The sequence below is a fragment of the Artibeus jamaicensis genome, unplaced genomic scaffold (assembly GCF_021234435.1).
Source record: "Artibeus jamaicensis isolate MK-2021 breed Jamaican fruit bat unplaced genomic scaffold, CSHL_Jam_final contig_1016, whole genome shotgun sequence".
In the NCBI taxonomy this organism is placed as follows: domain Eukaryota; kingdom Metazoa; phylum Chordata; class Mammalia; order Chiroptera; family Phyllostomidae; genus Artibeus; species Artibeus jamaicensis.
In genome coordinates, this window is record NW_026521195.1 from 6,691,181 (window position 1) to 6,706,377 (window position 15,197).

At 42.3% G+C, this 15,197-nt stretch overlaps 1 protein-coding gene across 1 annotated transcript in view; it reads left to right on the forward strand.

The window, feature by feature from the left end:
• Positions 1 to 15,197, forward strand: part of TBX20 (T-box transcription factor 20) — a 44,300-nt gene that overhangs the window by 12,002 nt on the left and 17,101 nt on the right. The window contains exons 5-6 of the mRNA XM_037126605.2: positions 483 to 641; positions 8,703 to 8,779. Coding sequence (XP_036982500.1) covers positions 483 to 641; positions 8,703 to 8,779 — 236 coding nt within the window. The remainder of the gene's footprint in view (positions 1 to 482; positions 642 to 8,702; positions 8,780 to 15,197) is intronic.

Below are 15,197 nucleotides of genomic sequence, written 5' to 3' on the forward strand. Positions count from 1 at the left end.
ATTCAGTGTTCTACCCTGGATCTGTTTAATATCACACTGTCTTTCTAAATTGTTTAATCCACTCCTCCCTCTGTCCCCAGTAAATAGCAATCTGTCCCCCTAGCATATAAAACTTATTGCTTCAGAAAATGTACATGTACATCCTTTGGTCTAACGAGACTAATAAACAAAAAATGTTTTAAAGACTTGATTTAAAAATAAATAAAGCTTACTCTCCAGATGACCTTCCCTGCATCACTTTAGAAAAGATACTTGAAACACCCTGTATTATCTGCACTTCTTTTGGTAAAATGTGATTTACAAGGATGACTCTGCAGTATCTTGGGGGAAGTGATTTTCTTTAAAAATGGAACAGGCTAGATCTTGCTGTGAACCTGAACTTGAAACTGCAGACTTTATGGTTCTTTCTCCCCAGATTGTAATTTGGCCCGTTGAGCAATATCAATACCTGAAAGTCAGTACCTCCCCCTTCTTCCTTGTAGATCATTTTGAACTCGATGCACAAGTACCAGCCCCGGGTGCACATCATTAAGAAGAAAGACCACACGGCCTCGTTGCTCAACCTGAAGTCAGAAGAATTCCGAACATTCATCTTTCCAGAGACCGTTTTTACAGCAGTCACCGCCTATCAGAATCAACTGGTGAGTGCTCCATTCACAATTTATGTCCCAAATAAGATAAGGACTTAGGAGGCTCTTTCATTTTCTTGGCGAGAACAGCTATCCTGGTACTTAAAGTAGCAGTTCCCTTTGGGGAGAGCTGTTGAGTATCAGCCCCGGAACCTGCCAGTGTTGAGGTAGGAAGGTCTGGATGACACCATCTGGTCTAAAATCTTTGTGCTCCGGGTGGGCTGCCCACCACTCATGCTCTCACTCAAACCTGATTCCCTTTGGCTTCTCAAATTTCTTCCTGAGAAATTACCTGCTTCCTTTTCCTCTTCCTGGTAGAGCCTCATAACGTGCGTAATCATCCATGCGCTGATTGCTCCACAAAATTTAGGACTTCCGTTTTTCTGCTAAATTATCACACATATTCTAGCCAACTGCCCAAAGTGCTGATACTTTGGATATTTTTGTAAGGCTTATTCAACTGTAAGTTAGGGTATGTTAATTCTAGTAGAATGATTTTAAGTGTTTCTTTAGATAAATGATAGTATGTAAGCAGTGTGTGTTTAATTGCTATCAAGAAATTTAATTGATAATATTGAGTTATATATTTTCTAATCTCTGTTGTACCTCACATTGAAAACGTACCCATTTTTTTTATCCATAAGGTTAGTTCAATTCAATAAATATCAAAGTCTTAGTAAGGGCTGGGTACTCTTCGGTACTTCCCCGTATATTTTCCTCATTCCTGGTTAGCACAGCCTTGGAGGCAGGGATGAAGGTAACATTCTGCAGTGAGGATGCTAAAGCTCAGAGACAATGAGTAGCTCTTCCACAGTCTGGAGGGACCAAAGTAGGGTTTCTTTTCCACCGAAGAAACTCACATTGTCAGTTTACTTGACAAGTTCAGTTGTCAAGTTCATACCCTCTCTGGTAGGGTATGGCCCTTTGTATCTGGCTGTCATTTGATTGGTTATGGGTAGCAGAGGTACCACTCCCCGCCTGTCCTGTTACGGTTTGAGTTGTGAGTGAATAACTGTTGGGTGCTGTCGGGTCCGGAGCGGGACAGCCAGTCAGGGGAGCCAGGGTGTTGGGTCTCTCTGGAAAAGCACCATGATGAAGCTGGAAGCTCAGGTAGCTCTGCTCAGATGAGGAAGTGGGACCCAGAGCAGGGCTCTGGGCAAATGCTGGGGCGGACCTGTGTCTGTGAGACGCGAGTCCCTGTCGTTCCTGTAGGGCCCTGAGTAGGTTTTACTGTGGCCACTGTTCTCCTTCCCTGTGAGCCGGGGCTGAGACTGCCCAGACCGGCTTCGGGGATGCCTGGGAGGACCAGACCAGATGCTGCTGGTAAATGTGCCTTTGGACATGGTGCTCTGTGAATAAGGCCTGTGGTTATTACTGGACTGTCTCTGGAATGTCCAGAGAGGATCTGTCACCATTTGCATTTTAAAATGTCAGGGGCATATTTTATAATGAGATACCTGAATGCCCAAATGCTATCATACTAATTATTTTAAAGAATAAAAGCAAGATGAAAGGAAGTTTCACAGAATAACATCTAGATGCGGTTTACCAGGCGAAGGAGCAGCGCAGAGTAAATGTTAGCAGGACCTCTCCCATCACAGTTCATGGGCCGAGGGGTCATCATCTACATAGTTACAGTAATAGCTAATATTGGGTCCCTCCTATGTGCAAGGCACCCTTCACAGTGCACTGTTTTATTTAATCTTCACAATGCTTTTATGTGATAGGGACAATGGTATTTTTATGTCACCCATACAGCTGGAAAATGGAGGCATGGAGTTAAATAACTCATCCAGGGTGACCGTCCTGCACCCATCAGGTTTGACCCCAGGTGGTCAGTGTCCTTAACCTCTATGCCTGGCGTCCTCCTGGCTTGTGACCCTGATGGACTCCAAGACATCCTTTTCAGAGGATTTCAACTCTTTAGGTTCATGTCATGTTCGGTTTTTTTTTTCTTTTCAACAAGTGCTCCCGCTTACGCGCCAGTGTGACGAGATGGCAGCCGTCCTAACCTGGCCGTCAGCATGGCCACTGGCACCGGCTGTGTCCAAGAGGGGCCACGCATGCTAATGATGTTATCTCTTTTGATGCTTTTTGTCCCACTCAACTATCTATTTAGAAAATCTTCAAATATGTAAGAGTTACACAAATGGTAAAGTGAATACCCTGTACTCCATCCAGATTAAAAACATTAACACCATGCCCCTTGACTGCCTCTGCCCCGTGTTTCTGCATGGACCCGTTCTCCCCGCCGTCATCATTTGATACCCACTCACTTGTGTGCAGCATGATGCTTTCCCTGTGAATGCTTCTACAAGTACATATGGACAATAGGAATATTGTTTTTGTAACCACAGTGTCTTTATCACAGCTAAGAAAAGTAGTAAGACATTCCTTAATATCATCTAAAATTCAGTTCATATCAAAATCTTCAGGGTAGACCAACAAATGTCTTTTATTACCCATTTTCCTCTCTGAACTAGGATCCGATTGAAGTTTATGGTTGGATGTATTAGTTTTAATTCAGAAAAATCTCTCTACATTTTTTTCTCACGATTCTGTTTAATTCTGACACTAATCCCCTGCAGAAGGCCCCCTTGGGCCCCATTCTGTCGAATAAGCAGCAGGGTCAGAGGAGTTAATACCCTTGCCTAAGGTCACAAACCTGGTAAAGTGACAGAACCGTCCCCAGGGTCTGAGCTCCTCCTTGTTGGTGGCCTTGTGCTCGATTGCAGGACCAAGGAAGAAGGGACCACTGTCAGTGTCGAGGTTTGGAAACTGAAATGGCAGTGTTGCCAGGTTCAAACAGTCTGTTTATTTCTATGTGTCTACCTTTAAAACCTTGACCAGTAGCACAGCGCTGTGTGTTTAATTGAAATTCAAGTAATAGTTGAGCAAAGGACAAAAAAATGTAATAATCAAAGATTTGATCTGGGTTTCAAGCCAGTTTTGAAATCATTTATAAACCTCCTAAGACCAATCAAAATTCATGTGTGAAAAACATATATGGGGTAAATAAATCATTTGGGAGTATTTTCTTTAGTCCTATACTGTTTTCTAAAGTTATCCTTGATTCTGTCTAGGCCTCTCTGCCTCGGCTGCTTTCTCCTTATTATATCTTGTTTGTGTACTGGTTATCTTATGGCAAACACAGGATAAAATAAATATATAGGAAGTAAATTAAATATGTACTGAGGATAGTAGAAATATTAGAATTTTTCTATGCACAGAGTAGAGAGAAGAGAGACGAAGAATATTTTAAAACTCATTCAGGATGGATCACCTTCATAACTCTAAAACTTTAGATAGGACTGTTATTTTTAAATCTATTAAAAGCCAAATCCAAGTTTCCTATAGAGTTGTGAAAAAGCTTCTTTTACTGTGGCTGGTATTTTTATTTATGAGTAACGAAAATGGAACTTTTTTTTTTTTTTTTACTATTTTTTCCTCTGGTTTTGGCAAGGAAATGATTGCATTTGTCTACCTTATTAGATAAAAGCTAAATACGTTATGCTTTCAACAAACTATTTTATAATTTAAGACTTAAAGGTCATACCTGGTTTGGGAGCAGGCAGACCACTGCTGTAGAGTTGAAGTGTAGGTCAGGTTTCATTTTTAAATGCCTTCGGACAGATCTTTTCCTGATAATTGGAGAGATGGTCTCGGAGGGCCAATTTCACCTTGCAGCTGGGAGCCCCCGCTGTACTCGGAGACCAGTGATGTCATGTGGAATGTCAACCACTGGGAAGGTCCCCTTCTCTCTGGCACAGCTGCCTTGCAGTCATGCGCACATTCATCTACAGATAAAGGAGATGCTGAAAGGGTGCATTTTTAGGTTAGGACCTGCATTGTGTTCTACGTTGTTAATTCAATGCATGAAATAATGGGCGTGTTTTGGCCTGAGTTAGCGATGTGCATGTGTGTGGACAGGCACTAAACGACAGAGTTTCCTCTGCGCAAAGTGCTGTCCTTACCTAGTAGTGCTTTTTTTCCTTGTCCAATGAAAGACCTGCTGCCCTTAAAATGCAGTTTTGAATTCTGAACCACACCTGTGGTTTGGGTGATCAAGACTATGCATGTTATGTTTGGTGTTTGACTGTTTTGGGGTCCTTGCCTTTGACGAGGGTGACATTGTTTAACGGTGTCACAAGAGGCTGGTATTCTATGTCAAGGACAAAGTGTGGTCCAGCTGAATCACTGTGTGTGACTGAAATCCCTTCTCTCATCAGTTCTCAAGTGTGCGGCACCTTCCCTTGTCTTAATGGGAGGTCAGACGGTACCTTCAGAAATGAATTTCTGTGTAACCACTGGTTTTTACTTAAATATCCATGGGAAAATAAAATATAATGCCTCACCTTTAAAAAGGCATGATTATCTAGAATATTAACATTTTGCTAAAAATTATTTTATCCTAAGTTTGAAATCTTAAGATTTATCTGAAGTTCGAATGACAATGCTTTTCCTGTAGGTCGAAGCAGAGTTTCATTCGGTCTGTAACTAGAGGGAAGACGGAGTCATGGTTCTGACTGCTTTCTCCAGAAGCAGAGTTCAACCAACCAGTGCTTCCGGGTGATCGTTGTTAGCACTGCAGTGGATTCCAAGCCTAGTGATAGTGCAGGGGCACCCTAGGCTCACTGAGGACTTTAACCCGTGGTCCCTCTGCTGCCCGTCTGTGCTCCATGAAACCTGTTCGAGGTTGGAGGTTAATCCAGGCCGCCACAGCATTTCAGTAATAAGAGCTCCATTCAGCTTTTTTCCTCCAACTTCCAAAAGCAATTGTTTTCCCTGGAATTAGATAAACGGGCCATAGAGACTGTGGATACCTGGCTGTTTTCTTGCGCTCCTTTTATTAGTAGTGCACTCAGGTTAAATCGTCGCTGCAGCCCACTGATACGTCAGGTGTAGGAGCTCAGCTGGTACTCATCTCCAAACTTTCCTGTAGTTGGAAGTCATATCAAAATGTAAAGAAAAAAGGTTCTTTACCTTTTTTCTGGTAAAGGTTTCTTTACCATGGCTATTCCGGGGGCTTATGAAGGAGGTGTTTAAGATAGAGGAAGCAGAAAATTTCATGATGAAAGAAAATTCCAACGAAATCGGAAAACAGATGTTGAATTTAAATCGCCTCCTAATTCAAAGTGAAGGCAGTGAGGTGTGGTGATGGCAGATGGACCCCACGCTGTGGGGGTGTTTATCCTCCACGACAGCTCTACAAGCAACAACTGCAGTTTCCACAATTTCTTTCCAGAGACAAAGTAGGTCAGAAGTCGTTCTTCAATTATCACAGAGAGATAATACTTTTCATCCTTTGAGTTTGTATCTCCACTCCAACAAAGCTTAACCCGGTTCACATTTTAGAGGGATGATGGAAAAGCACTTCTTTCAAAGTCCTTGGTTTTTCTTTATTTGTATTTTATTCTGTGATGTATCGGTTGGGGGTATACAGTTCAGTGGTGAGACAGTCCTATACTCTACATAGTGTTCTCCCTCCGCACTTCCAGGCCCCAGCTGGCACCGGCCACTGTGATTACAATATCATTGCCTATATTCCCTATGCTTCACTCTCTTTCCTGTGACTGTTTTGTAACCACCAGTCTGTACCTCATGGTCCTTTCACCTCTTCTACCCAGTGCTCCAGCCCCCCACCCGGCTACCACCAGTTTTCTCTCTGTGTCTATGAGTCTATTTCAATATTTTTGTTTAGTTTGTTCTTTAGATTCCACGTAAAAGTGAAATTGTATGGCATTTGTCTTTTTCTGACTGCAGAGTCCTCAGTTTTAACAGCAGATGCATTTATTTTCTGCCGTTGCCTGCAGAAAATGTTATTCATTGGTAAATCCATTTACTTTGTAACTTTACAAATGAGCTTGTGGTAAGTAATTGAGCTTAAAAGAAGCCCTAGCTTGATCGCTTCATCTCGCAGCTTCAGTTTGAGATTTCCGTCTGGGTTCGGCTCACCCAGAACATCTGGACCACTGCCAGGGGTGTGATGCCACCCTCTTCCCTGGAACCCACGTCACCTCAGTTCTGGCCAGCCGTGTGTCCCTCTGCCTGCTCCATGTGATCTGAAGTCCCATTAGGGCAGGGACCGTGTGTTCCTTATTTTTGTCCCACCCAACATTCCCAGAGGGTGTGATAAGTAACCAGTCTCTCTTAACTCTCTGTCCCTGAGTTGTGGCAAAAGCTGTTTCCTGAACTATAAAGCACTTCAGGGACATATTTTACCTTATAATGATCCAGGAGAAGGATACACAGCTCCCGTCTTTGAACTGAAAGTCTTGGTGGTGTTAATAATCTTGGAACATAATGGTTGCTCGGGCTTTAGAATGTTTTTAAATTTATTTCAAACAAATAACACTTTTCTCCTCGAAAATTGACCTTCAGAAGTAAATCCTGCTCTGAGAGAGTGGTTCACACAGACCTCCACCCCTCTGGGCTCTGTGGCTGCGTGTGAGGGAAGGCTCTCTACAAACTCCTGATGGTCACACTTTAGAGGCCACCTCAAGGGTCCCCATCTGTTCCTTTTATGCATCTGCCCAGTGGCTGTTGCTATCCATTAAGAACAGATTTCTGATTTATCTATTTTAGTTCCTTCCCTGTGTTCCATTTTCCATTAACTGAGCTGAAAAGAAAAGTAGCAAATTTCTTTTTGGCTGGTCTAGAATGAATGTTCATGGGCCAAACATTGAGCACTTCTCAGGTGTTATCAGGTGCCCTCAAAATTAATATTATCAAAGCATCAACCTTGTTACTCACCAGTGGTCATGGCAGAGAAATGCAGGCTCTCTGGTCCAGATAGTGTGGGAATTTCTGCTGTAGGTGAGGTAAGTAGCTTCTTTGCAGCGTGTACATTGGTTAGCTGACATGGGGAAAACTTGAAAGAGGAAAAAAACACCTTTCTTTTGTGTTAACAAAAGCCATTCTTTAGGTGTTAATGGCTTGAAGTGAATAGTAGATCCAATGAGATCCGAGGAAGAGCCGCTTGCGGTGAAACAGCACGTCAGACTGTTCTGCTCATGTGCGCTCCTCACTTGGAAAGAGGGACACACCTCCACCTGCCACTTCTTTCCCAGGTTAAGACTGGGAAAGAGTGACCTGGGCTCTCTTAATGATGTGAGCGTGGGCTCTCAGAGTAGGATTTACTCTCTCCAAAGGGGTCTGTGGTTCTTTTTGTCAGTTCTCCTAGGTCCCTCTCAGTTCAACACTCAGAATTTTACCAGCCAAGTGTGTTTTCACTGGTGTTTCCTTTATTTATTTCTTTGTTTTTGCTTCGTTGCCTGATTTATTATTCTTGGAGATGCAGTACATGTGACTTAATAGATCTTTTCCCATTAATATTAATAATGTGGGGACCATGGCTAGCATAGCATAGATAATACTTCAGACCATGATTCTTATTAGCAAGTAATTTTTTTCCACGTGACTATAGAGTCTGTAAATAACATTGCAGGGGTGGATAGCAAAAGGCCGACTCATCTGAGTCTAATTCAGTAAGATGGAAGGGCATACTGGGGTACAATTATATTCTGAAAGCTCTATAGCCTATATTTATGTCATGTATCTCAAGATAGCATTGAACATGAAGCTATTATTGGCCATTTAATCTTTTTTTAACCATGATGGTGTCTATATGTGCCTGCGATATTAACAAATGATGTTGCCAAGTCAGCATGAGGCAACGTTCTTGGTTTTATGCCCCATTCTCCACCGACTCTGGCCCTCTGGACAGCTCCCCCACTCCCCGGTGGAGCCCCAGCATTGCCCTGGTTCTCTGAAACACTTCACACGGCAGCCACGCTGTTCATGAAAGGCCCCCAGCCCTGACTGTCTCTATCCACGGACCTCCAGCCTGTTCTCAGATACCTCCTTCTCTCTGGGGCCTTCCCCAACATCCCACCCCATCCCGTCCACCCTTCCTGTGAACACTCTAGCAAGTTTGACCTTTCTCACGATCATGAGAGACACTGGGTATTCTTGGGGTGCCACAATGGAAAATGAACACACTCTTTATTTCTGATTTTATTTCCTGAACCTCAGAAATGATAATTGTTGTGTTACGCATTCTTCCCCTTCCAGATAACCAAGCTGAAAATAGACAGCAACCCCTTTGCCAAAGGATTTCGAGACTCCTCCAGGCTTACTGACATTGAGAGGTAATGAGAATTTTCTGTTTACTTTCTTTGTCCAGATAAGATAAAGAGAAGAGCGAGTTTGTAAGAACACACCCCTTTCAACGCCAAAGAACTGTACCCTCACTGTCTATAATCTCCATGTCGCTGCCCCTCCCCTTCTCGTTATGAACCCTGTAGATACACAAGTGCTTCAGTTCTGACAGCTGCTGCAGCCGGGTCTGTTCTGTGCTCAGTGTCTGAGTGAAGTGGCTCCTTTGGCCAGGACATTTATTCAACTGTAAAAAGTAGGGCTCCTTTGTTATCAGAGACTCAGTCCTCTTGATGATATTAAGCTGTACGTCTTGAGTGGCAATCTGCAGAGAAATGGCATCTTGATAGCTTCTGCCTCTGAACTGGAGGGACTTGCTAACGTGAAGAGTACAAAGGCAGTTCGGAGTTTTGAAATAAAGGGCGATGTAATTTAATTCAAGGCACATACTTGACCAATAGCTTGGACTGCTTCTACTTAATAGGAGAGATGTCAGACCTCAGGACCTTTAAGTGGACGAGTGACAATCCTGTGCCTGGAACTTACCCCACGTTTAACTTAATTTGAATGGTTAAATGTGAAGCCATCTCTGTGTTCAGTCCTGACTATGTTGGGATCCATGGTTTGCCTAACAGGAGTGTCAAAAAGTATGTGTTTCAGAGATGAGGTATTTTTTTAACATGATTATTTGCATCTCTTACACATACTATGTAACTTACTAGATTTTCTTTTAGTATGTAGGAGAACAGTTCAGTTCTACTCTGTTAGCCAATTTCAGTTATGCAATAGTATTATCAACTCTAATCACCCTGATATACATTAGATCCTCAGACCTTATCCATCTTCTGTGTTTATTCTTTTATGTGGCCTGAAGTCTTTATGGGTGGGAGGGGTACCAACACCAGCCCTCTGTCTGATCTTACCTCCAGATCTTTATGTGACTTTCCTACCAACCGCTACACTTTGCCACACTCTTCGTTAGCTTGCATGTGGATACTTCTTCCCAACTTGCCTTGGTAGCTCAAGTTTTTAAAAAATTACATGTTTTAGCAACACCTGTCTGATCCTTCCCTCAGCCTTCCCACATGGCAGTACATAGTGGGGTGGCTTTCATTTGGGGGAGCAGATATGGAGAGGCTCAGTGGGGAGGCAGAGAAGCCAGCGGGAAAAGCTGAAAGTTGGGCAGGAACTGTGGGACTTGAGTAGAAAAAAAGATTCCGTGGTGGGAAAGCCTCATGAGGGGTTGGGAGATGTTCAGATTAGGGGAAGAAATGAGCTCGTGGTTGAAGATCCGTCACAAAAGCAGAAAGGGCAAGTGGGCAGCTCTCTCGTTCCCTGGGTCACAGGCGGGCAAATCGGCCTTGAGACCCAGCCCGGTGAGAATGTGGTATCAGCAGTGTGAGTAACGAATGAGTCTATGTACAAAGTCTGCTCTCGAGAGGCATGACCTTTTCCAGCTATTTCTGGAGTGCCAGAGGCTCCGCTTCAGACTGGGCTTATGGTACAGATGGGATTATAAGCAGCGAACCCTCCTCAGTCTTAGCCAGGTGTCGAGCAAGAATGAAGACAGTGGCTCAGCAGGGGCCGTGGGGTGTGCTTTCATAGTGGACGTCATACCTTCTCTCTCAGCTTAAGGGTGCGTGTGTTCTATTGGGAGACACAGTCAAGGGTTTGAGCCCCAGCTCTGCCTTTTACTGGCAGAGGGATCCTGGAGAAGTCATTGAACCTCTGAGTCCATGGTCCGCATCTAGAAAATAGAGACAATATCCCTGCTCACTCCACAGGTTTATTATGAGAACCAAGGAAGATGGCATTCATGAAAGGCGCTTATAAATGCAGGCTCCTCTTGTTAGGAGATGAGCCTAGTTTCTGCCCCATCCAAGTCTACTCCTAAGAGTCTTCCTAAACTACACCAGGAGCAAGACTAGCCCCATGGCTGCCCACATGCTCCCGAGACAGGAGTGCCCGGGCCGACTGCCCATTTAGAATGACAGATGGGACGATGCCTGCGGCACACTCCCACTCAGTGAAGGAGCATCCTGATTTCAGGGGCCATGCGCACACACACCATGCCAAGTGGCTTCCCATGGTTGGAGGGCTGGGAGAGCATCTTACGTCCGAGCTGAATGTCCGCAACGAGACCCAAGTAGTGTGAAATCGGCCAAGGTTTGGGATTTCATTCCCAGATATTGAAGTCTGAATTTTTCCTAAACAGCCTTTGGGGATGGGACAAATCAGATCAATTGATCTTTAGAGACCTAAAGAAATTAAATTAGTCTGGAGTCAGTTACTGCACTAAACCATCTGGTAATTGAATTGCTCCTTGTAGCTGATTGAAAGCAGCCGCATCTGTAACAATACAGGGCAGTCTTCTTTAGAAGGGAGCTGAGGGAAGAGCACACTTTTTTACGACATGATGACAGAATTGGCACTTTTCTAACCTAATTGAATATGATGTTCAAAGTATGTGACCCCAGTGATTTCCAGTTTCCAGGTCCAGATTTACAACTACCATGGGACACCCAAACAAAAATGCCTTAAAGGAGGCTTGCCTTCCACCTCCGAATTCATCCCTTGGAGTTTTGCAACCGCACAAGCTTTGGGTACCCAAAAAGGCACAATGGCTCTCTGCTCTTACCTGACTAGGTTCCGTTTGGACCTTGAATGTCTCACCTGCTCCGTGTGTGGCCTTGCTCTTCAGGGTCAGCCTCTTCCTTGTTTGTAAAAGGAAGTCTTTCACCAAAGTAGAAAGAATAGTACTGGAATTTTGATTGGTCTTGTTTTGAATTTATATAGTAATCTGGGGGTGGGGGATCTTCACAGTATTGAGATTTCCTTCTAGAAATCTGCATATATTTATTTGTCTTTTTACTGAAATCGCTTCCTAAGTTCTCTAGAAGTTTTGGAATTTTCATGTGTATAGGTCCCGCACATACTTTCTTAGGCACAAAGCGAGGTCTGTTAGAGCTACACGGGCCAAGCCAATAGCCACAGGTCATTAGCGGCTAGTGAGGACTTGAAATGTGCCCGCTCGGTGTTGAGGTGTGCTGTGTTCACACACAAACGCCCCTGATTTTGAAGGCTTTGTATGAAAAAAAGAACAAAAATATCTCAATAATTGTTTAAAAATATTGATTAGGTGTTGAACTAATAATATTTTGGACATATATTAGGTTAAACAAAATATATAAAGTTAATTTCACCTTTAAAAAAATGTGGCAACTAGACTATTTAAAATTATATGTGGCTCCCCTTACCTTTCTATTGGATGGCACTGTACTAAGAGGGCTTTTTGGCAGGGAGAATGGAGAGGATTTGCTTTTGAAAATGGAATTTTTAATTAGGAATCTACCCAGTTTAGTCTGTGAAAAGCTATTGATTCATATATGTCTTTGGCATCCTGCCATTTTACTGAACTTAAAAAAATCTACTTTAAAGGATTTTTTATTTTAGCCTGTTGAGTTATGCTTTTAAAAATATCTTTTTCTTGTTTTATTACATGGACTAAAATTTCCAGGACACTACTGAAAAGTAATGATGATAGCATTTGCTCTTGTTTTGGACGTATTTAGCAATGCCTCCAGGGTTTTATCATAATATATGGTTTCCATGGGCTCTTGATTCTAGATGGGTATCTTTATCATATTGAGGTAATACCCCTCTCTGTCTAAATTAAGAGTTTTTTGTTATCTTGAATGTTACTTGAATTTATATTAAATGCTCTTTTAATATCCAATGAGACCATTTTAATCTTTTGTACTTTTAAATAACCATATTACTAATTATAGTCTTACTGTGTTGAGCCATCCTTGTATTCCTGGAGTAAAGCCTGCCTGATCTGTATCTGTTTTTCCATAACACGTTGCTAGCCTTAATTTACTCATTTTTAAATTTCAGTTATTTGATTATTGTTCAATTATAGTTGTCTGTGTTTTCTCCGCACTCCTCCTCCCCCACTAATTTACTCATTTTATTTTAGGCTTTTTGTAATGATCTTCATAACAGAGACTCGACTTGCCTTCTCTGTTAGTTTTTGGCATCTGATTTCTGCCAGTTTGTTCAGATGAACTAAAATATTTTTCTTCATTTTGTTGTCTGGATCAGTTTAATAGCAAAGATGTGATCCTCTACCTGAAGATTTTACCATCTTCTCCATACATTCATCTGGATGCAGTATTCTTTTGGGGAATTCTTCTTCACATTCTTAGTTTGTTTCATCGTTTATCAAATATATGTATTTAACTTATATCCCACTTGATGCTTTTTGTCTTAATTCTACTTTGTCTACTCTTACACTGCTAAACTTATAAAATGTTCACTTTCTTTGATTGGCTTCTTAATCTTAAAAATGATCTGTGACTACAGCAATATGATCGCTCTCCTATTAGCAGATATTCTGAGATTGCTTTCTTTCTTTTAAATATTTTTAGTGTTACTTTGTGTTGGTTTTAGGTATATAGCATAGTAATTAGACAATTGTATACAAGCATTCCTTCTAATACTTCTGGTACCCGCCCAGCCCCCAGCTCTAACCATACATAGTTATACGCTCTGGGCTCTACTTTGCATCCCCAGGACTATTTTGTGATTGTCAGTCTGCACTTCCCAACCCCTCACCTCTTTCACCCAGCCCCCAGACACCCTCCTCTCTGGCAGTGACCCATCTGGTCTCTGTCTCTATGAGTCTGTTGCAATTTTATTTGTTTATTTGACCAAGGAAAAACATCCTTCTATTGATTCTGTCTTTTGAGTTACTGACTCTCCCAGTTTTTGCTCCTTCTTGTAGGAAAGCTCCTTAAACAGAGTTGTGAGTGTTCTCTTCTCCAATTCCTCTCTTTCCTTTATCTCTTCTGCCCTGCCTCTCAGACGTTCATCCCCACTCCTCACCAGTCCACCCGTGTCCAGGTCACTGCAGCCTCCCCATTGCTAGATCCACTGGTTAGTTCTCAGTCCCCATCTTACCTGACATATCAGCAGGGTTTGACACAGTTGTCCATTCCCTCCCTCCTTTCTCTTGGCTTCCAAGACCCCCTTCTTTTCTGTTTTTTATTCTGCCTCATTGTGGAGTCCAACTGTGGAGACCTTGGTTGAGGAAGGCTATGGGGCCATTTTCTTTATGAGCCTTGTATGCCCAAGAGGGACTGTTGTAATTGCGTTTGAACAGGGCAGTGCCAGTGTCTTTTTCCTTGGGACTCTTTCAGCTTCCTTTGCTATCCACCCTACAAGCATCATGCAATAAAAGCTGATGCCAAACTCATTGTCTCTCCATTGTTGGAAAGTTACATTTTTTTTTGGTCTGGATAAAATGCTTTTAAAAGGTTATCTTTGAAACTCAGCACTTTTTACCAGTATTTATTTAGTTGTAAATGATTCTCATTAGTATTTACAACATAATCAAGCCCTTTGAATTGAAAACTCAAGTCATTATTGAGCTCATGAAAATTGTCTTCCTTTTCTTCCTCTTCCTCCTCCTTCGAACTTGCTTCTAATCGGTCCTGTCTATTCAGACCTTATGCAACTCCAATTGTACATATGTTACATCTCCTAAATCTATTCCTTTATTCCTTACTTATTCTTTAACACTTTCTACCTCTTTAACTTTTTACTGATTTTGAGAGATGTCTTGTAAGAGTCTTCTAATGTGCTGATTTTGTTTTCTGCAGCATCCAGCATTCTATTTGCTGAGTTCTCTTAAAATGCGGTAATTGTGATTTTGTCGTTTCCAACTATACTTTTACATTTCCAGACTCTTTCCTTTTGTGACTACTAGTCTCTGCTTTAACAACACAGGGTCTTTTTAAATCCACTGAAAACCTGAAAATATAAATTATGGGCTTATAACATTCTCCCTATTTCCTGCAATAAGTCTGTTTCAAAAGAGATCACTTGTTCTGCTTTTTAAAATTAGTCTTCTTCTTTTGGATTGCTGAGGGCTTCGTAATGTCCGAGTATTTTTCTCTAGCTCGTCTATAGAATGGGATGTTATTGGTATAATGTTTGAAGCTGAGATTAATTTTAAATAAAAGCATGTGGATCCTTGTGAAACCTCTGTTAGGTACAGACCAAAGAGGAGGTAATAATTGAAAATTTTAACTTTGCCACTGTGGAAATATGATTGTTCTGATTATTCTGTTTGATTTAGGGAGTTGCCATGGGTGGAAGGACATAGCCTTCCTTGGAAAGGGAGTTTTAACTTTGCATTGACTAAGTCGCTCTCTCTGACTGTAGCCAGAAATCATCTGCTCTCTCCCCACACCCAGCAAAGCAACTTCAGGGCCCTCCTGCAGAGGGGGTCATAGTTAGGGCCTCACACCCTCCTGGGTACCTGAGACAACACGTCCTGGCGAGAGTACCGCTTTAGGGCTCCTTCCTCCCAGCCTCCGGCAGGGTGTGAGCCTTCTCTCTCTCCCC